We start from the raw sequence: 6,488 nt of genomic DNA on the forward strand, positions 1-6,488 counted from the left end.
TATTAGGAAAGTAATCAAGGCAGTAGGATTTCATTCATAGTGCACAAATAATACCCAGACATCAGCTCTAGTAGAAATTGCCTCTAAAAGAAATATTGTTTCATTGGTTGGAATAACAACAGACTTTTTTTTTGGTGGAATAGCATGTTGTGTTAGTGTATTCATTATAAAGATGGATGTGTAGGCTTGGCACCTAGCAGACCCAAGTGAACATAGTCATACATCTCTGAAACTACAAGTGGTGGCAAGGGGGAAAGTAATCCATCAAAGTTCTGCAGGACTTTTGTTCTGCTGCAAAATGACTCTAGCTTTGTGCTTCCATTAAAGCTAATGGGATATTTCTACTGATAAATCTGCTGTTGAATTGACAGAACATACTTAGGTTTAAGCCGCATTAATAAAAAATGATAAATAAGTGGAAAATGAGGTTAAAGTAGTTCAACCAAGTTGTTAGCTATTTCTGTTTGGCACAATCTGCACATTATAGTGAGCAACTTTCTGCTTGACTTCCATTTTGCTTCAATAACATTTTTATTTGCAGCCTGCATTGCTCATATTGAGGGAGGTTTAGTTTATACTCACAGGTGAGTTGCCTAGAAAATCCTGGGACATTGCAGAATCCAGGGACATCCCCCTTCTAGCCCAGTATTTGGAGGAGAACATCATCATTGCAGGTTGCATCTGGACGATGTAGATATTCCGTGTGGCCAGTAGAGGGCGCTGCGGTCAGGCTCAGCTTCTCCTTACTTGTGTTGTACAGACTTGGAGCTCTCCAAATGCTGCTCTTTATATTTATATGGGACCCTCAGCAAATCAGCTGATTGATCAACGCAGGAGATTACAGCTTTCCTTGTCTCTCATCCCCAAGCCTTTTTTTTTTCTTCTGCTTCCTGAGTACAATCCTTCTTTCAATGAAAAAAAAAAAACTGACATATTCTAACAGTGGAAGTGATGCAGACAGTTACAACAGATCTACAGGTGCAGGGGATCATTCCAAAGGAACTGCTTTCTGATTAATTACAATTCTGATGTCATTTATAATATATTGCTTGCCTGTATTTGGAGGCTGTGGGTCTTGATTGGAGGAATATTCCAATGTAAACTAAATACATGTTTATTTAACCACTTTACCACCGGAGGATTTTGCTGTCTTACGTCCAGGCCACTTTAACTGACAATTGCGCGGTCGTGCGACGCTGTACCCAAACGAAATTTGTCCTTTTTTTCCCACAAACAGAGCTTTCTTTTTGTGGTATTTGATCACCTGTGCGATTTTTACTTTTTGCGCTATAAACAAAAAAAGAGCGTTTATTTTGAAAAAATAACAATATTTTTAACATTTTTTTATATGAAATTCCCAAAAAAAATGTAAAAATCAAATTTTTTTTACATTTTTGGCCAATTTGTTTTCTGCTACCTATGTTTGGTAAAAAGAAAAATCACAATAAGCGTATTTGATTGGTTTGCGCAAAAGTTATTGCGTTTACTAACTAAGGGAAAGATTTTTGTCCTTTTTGGTGTTTTTTTTTTTAACGAGTAATGGCGGCGATCTGCGTTTTTTTTTTGCGGGACTGCGACATTGCGGCGGACAGATCGGACCCTTGACTGACATTTTTGGCACTTTTGGGGGTACCAGTGACATTACTGCAGTATAATATATATAAATATGCACTGTTACTGTAAAAATGACACTGGCAGGGAAGGGGTTAATTTTATTGGAGAGGGAGGGGTTAATGTATGCCTGGTGCTTACTGACGTGTGTGGGGGGAGGTGACTGAGTGAGTCAGGGACAGATCGGATGTTCAGCTATGCTGAACACTGCGATCTGTCACTCCCTGTCACTTAGGAGATCCGCCCGCTTTGTTTACACAGGCGGGCGGATCTCCAAACTAGATTCCCCGACGATCGGGGAAGAGCGGCGGCGATCGCCGCCGCTCCTCCCCTGGCCCGACTCCCGCTGTGAATGAAAACAGCGGGAGCGCGCCTCCGGTGGCGCGCAAGCGCCGCCTACAGGGGGAGGAGTCCAGCGACGTAGTACGACGTCGCTGGACGATAACGAACCACTTTGCCGCAGTACGCTCAATGTGAGCGGTCGGTAAGTGGTTAAGATATTAATATTAAGATCTGTCATCCAGATCTATAAATTGCTCCTGTTTTTCTTACACTGTCTTGTATACGTTTCATACTGAGCAATACATTTTACATCTTATCAGAAAATATTTCTGTTGGTCACTATACACATTACAATCTCTGTACAATCAACATTAGATTTATTATATATATATATATATATATATATATATATATATATATATATATATATATATATTAATATGCAGACCTTCCTAAATTATCCAATCAATCTGTATCCAATCAGAAAGGCCATTGCACTACATAGCTGTTGGTGAATCTGATGTTGGCCATACGCACTTTGATAAAATATCAGTTTCTTATGTGATCGATCTCTTCTGAAATAATCGATCTGTAGTCGACAACCCAATTAACATGCCACGCACAGGGAAGTCAATTTCATTTATTAGCAGGAAGATACTTTTGCAAGTTATCAATCATATCTGCTTTCACCATACAATCTTGTAATTTGATTAATCAAAATACGTTGATTTTATTTTATTTTTTATTTTAAATACGATGATTTTATTTTATTTATTTATTTTTTGTTTAAAATACAATGATTTTAATAATCAAAGCAGCTCAGTGCTACAGATAGACCCTGGCCAATTGACAAGTTTTTAGTGAATTTAATCTAAAACCTAGAAAAGGACATTATGCCTATTTGTTTAAGGATTGGGATTGAATCCTACATCGACCAGATAATGAAACCCAAGCGTGTGTGACCACCATAAAAAAGACCGTACAATTAGACTGTAATTGTGCGGTGAGCTGAAGTCCGTCCATATGTTTAGTCTCAGATTTGTTCATATAGTACGTTTTTATTTAGGGCCTGTTCACACCATAGAAATGCAGTCCGGATGCATTCCGGACATTTTTCTGAATGCGTGTTTTTGACGTGTTTTTGATGTGTTCAAGTGTGTTTTTGATGCAGTCCAGCGCATTTTTTCCCCCCTCTTTTTTCTTAACCTTAGGCCTGGGTTCACACATTTGCGATGTCAGACATTGCATGTGATTCGCACCGCATTGCTGTGGACATCACATGCGATGTCTGTGCAAATGCAAATTCGACAACAAAGTTGTATGGCTGAACTGGCATTGGATTTGCACAAAAAAGATGCAGGAACCTTTTTTCCCCGCACTGGAATTGTATTGCTTGCAATCCGATTTCTGTCCGAATTCACATTTCACACTGCGATCTGCAAACCGATCTGGGGATGTCATTAACTTTGTATTGACACCCGAAGTGGTTCACAGAGAGCAGTGTGAACTGCCTGCCAGAGACATGCGATGCGGGAACCAACACTGGAATCGCGCTGGTTCCCACATTGCATATGTGTGATCCCAGGCTAAATAAGGACATGTGTGTTCCAGTGCATTTTTGGTGTGTTTAGGCTTGTTCTGGTGCATTTTTTATGCATTTTACTATGTTCCAGTACAGTCCAGTGCAGAAAAAAAATCCAGCATGTCCTTTGGCTTAACCACTTGCCGACCAGTCACGTTGACTGTACTGCGGCAAAGTGGTTCGTTATCGTCTGGCGACGTAGACCTACGTCACCAGACATTCCCCTCTCTCGGCGGCGCGCGCGCGCAGCCGGAGGCTCGCTCCCGCTGTATTCAGTTACAGCGGGAGTCGGGCCAGGGGAGGAGCGGCGGTGATCGCCGCCGCTCTTCCCCGATCATCGGGGAATCGAGTGTGGAGCATAGCTGAACCTGCGATCTGTCCCTGTGTCACACAGTCCCCTCCCCCCACACACGTCAGTAAGCACCAGGCATACATTAACCCCTCCCTCTCCAATAAAAATTAACCCCTTCCCTGCCAGTGTCATTTTTACAGTAACAGTGCATATTTGTAGCACTGATTACTGTAGTAATGTCACTGGTACCCCCAAAAGTGTCAAAAATGTCAGTCAAGGGTCCGATCTGTCCGCCGCAATGTCACAGTACCGCAAAAAAAAACGCAGATCGCCGCCATTACTAGTAATAAAAAAAAAAAGCCAATAAAAATGACATAAATCTTTCCCATAGATAGTAAACGCAATAACTTTTGCACAAACCAATCAAAATACACTTAATTCGATTTTTTTTACCAGAAATATGTAGCAGAAAACAAATTGGCCTAAAATGTTAAAAAATTTAGATTTTTACTTTTTTTTTTTTTGATAATTTCATATAGCAGAATGTGAAAAATATTGTGTTTTTTTCAAAATTGTCGCTCTTTTTTTGTTTATAGCGCAAAAAATAAAAATCACACAGGTGATCAAATACCACCAAAAGAAAGCTCTATTTGTGGGGAAAATAAGATATCAATTTCGTTTGGGTACAGCGTCGCAGGACTGCGCAATTGTCCGTTAAAGTCATGCAGTGTAACCCGGGGGACCGCTTGTATTGGGGTATTGTGCCAGCTGCTTTGTGATATTACTGTTTAGGAGCCCCAGTGCAGTGTTTTTCTCTTTTGACCATTACCAATGATTGTTTATTATAATATTTGTCTTATTACATGTTTTCTTCTATTTTGATGCATTGTTTTAATGAAGTCCCATCAGACACATTTTTCACATTTTTCTTTTCTCCTTTGTGTGTCAAGTGGGCATCCTCAGCCAGGATGTTGGAAATCGATTAAACTAAGGATTACAAGTAAATACACAGCGCACTATTTTAAAAAAGCACTAGACGGAAGCAAAAGCAGGAAATTGGATTTTAGAGAGCAAAAATATATACACCCCTCACATTTATGTGAATATTTTATAATATCTTTTCCTCTTTTCAGACTTGGCAAGCATGTCTCCAGACCTAAACCCTATTAGGCATCTGTGGGGCATCCTCAAATGGAAGGTGGAGGTGCACAAGGTCTCTAACATCCACCAGCTCCGTGATGTCGTCATAGAGGAATGGAAGAGGACCCCAGTGGCAACCTGTGAAGCTCTGGTGAACTCCATGCCCAAGAGGGTTACGGCAGCGCTGGAAAATAATGGTGGCCACACAAAATATTGACAGTTTAGGCCCAATTTGGACATTTTCACTTAGGGGTGTACTCACTTTTGTTGCCAGCGGTTTAGACATTAATGGCTGTATAAGTAATTTTGAGGGGACAGCAAACTTACACTGTTGTACAAGCTGTACACTCACTACTTTACATTGTAGCAAAGTGTCATTTCTTCAGTGTTGTCACATAAAAAGATAGAATAAAATATTTACAAAAATGTGAGGGGTGTACTCGCTTTTGTGAGATACTGTATGTAAAAAAAAAATGCGCTATATAAGTCCAAGTAATAAATAGATACTGTATTTTTCGCCGTATAAGACGCACTTTTTCTTCCCCAAAACTGGTGGGGAAATGTTGGTGCGTCTTATACGGCAAATGAACATTTTTCCTGCTGCCTGTGCTGAGTCCTGACGTCCAATGGGGGCGGTGCCGGTGCGTGCGTCAGTCACGCACCGTCACCGCCCGATCTCCTTCCCGCCAAACCGAGAGAGCCGCCGAAAGAGCCGCCGAGAGAGCCGCCGTCAAAGAACGAAGACAGAAGAGGACGAGAGGAGCAGCGCCGTGGACGGTTCCAGGAATCCCGCCGCCGTCAGAAGAAGAGGACGAGAGGAGCAGCGCAGGCCATGTGCCATGCGTGTACCACCACCTGTGCCATGCTTAAACCACCACCTGTGCCATGCCTAAACCACCACCTGTGCCATGCGTGTACCACCACCTGTGCCATGCTTAAACCACCACCTGTGCCATGCCTAAACCACCACCTGTGCCATGCCTAAACCACCACCTGTGCCATGCTTAAACCACCACCTGTGCCATGCTTAAACCACCACCTGTGCCATGCCTAAACCACCACCTATGCCAAGCCTAAACCACCACCTGTGCCAAGCCTAAACCACCACCTGTGCCATCCCTAAACCACCACCTGTGCCATGCCTAAACCACCACCTGTGCCAAGCCTAAACCACCACCTGTGCCAAGCCTAAACCACCACCTGTGCCATGCCTAAACCACCACCTGTGCCATGCCTAAAACATCACCTGTGCCATGCCTAAACCACCACCTGTGCCATACCTAAACCACCACCTGTTCCATGCCTAAACCACCACCTGTGCCATGCCTAAACCACCACCTGTGCCATGCCTATACCCTCACCTGTGCCATGTCTGTACCCTCACCTGTGCCATGCCTGTACCCACAACTGTGCCATGCCTGTACCATGCCTATGCCATGCCTATACCATCACCTGTTGATATAAAATATTTTACTGCAGTATTTGGTTCAGAATCTTTTTTTTCTAGATTTTCCTCCTTTAAAATTGGGTGCGTCTTATACGGCGAAAAATACGGTAATAGGTGAAAATATGCAGAGATAG

At 42.4% G+C, this 6,488-nt stretch overlaps 1 protein-coding gene across 1 annotated transcript in view; it reads right to left on the reverse strand.

Annotated features, from left to right (window-relative positions):
• The window catches only part of TPH2 (tryptophan hydroxylase 2), a 342,612-nt gene extending 341,864 nt beyond the window's left edge, over positions 1-748 (reverse strand). Inside the window, exon 1 of the mRNA XM_082253110.1 lies at positions 583-748. Coding sequence (XP_082109236.1) covers positions 583-681 — 99 coding nt within the window. The 5' untranslated portion in view covers positions 682-748. The remainder of the gene's footprint in view (positions 1-582) is intronic.
• Positions 749-6,488: the final 5,740 nt, after the last annotated feature.

This window comes from Pelophylax lessonae (assembly GCF_965119305.1).
Source record: "Pelophylax lessonae genome assembly, chromosome: 4".
In the NCBI taxonomy this organism is placed as follows: domain Eukaryota; kingdom Metazoa; phylum Chordata; class Amphibia; order Anura; family Ranidae; genus Pelophylax; species Pelophylax lessonae.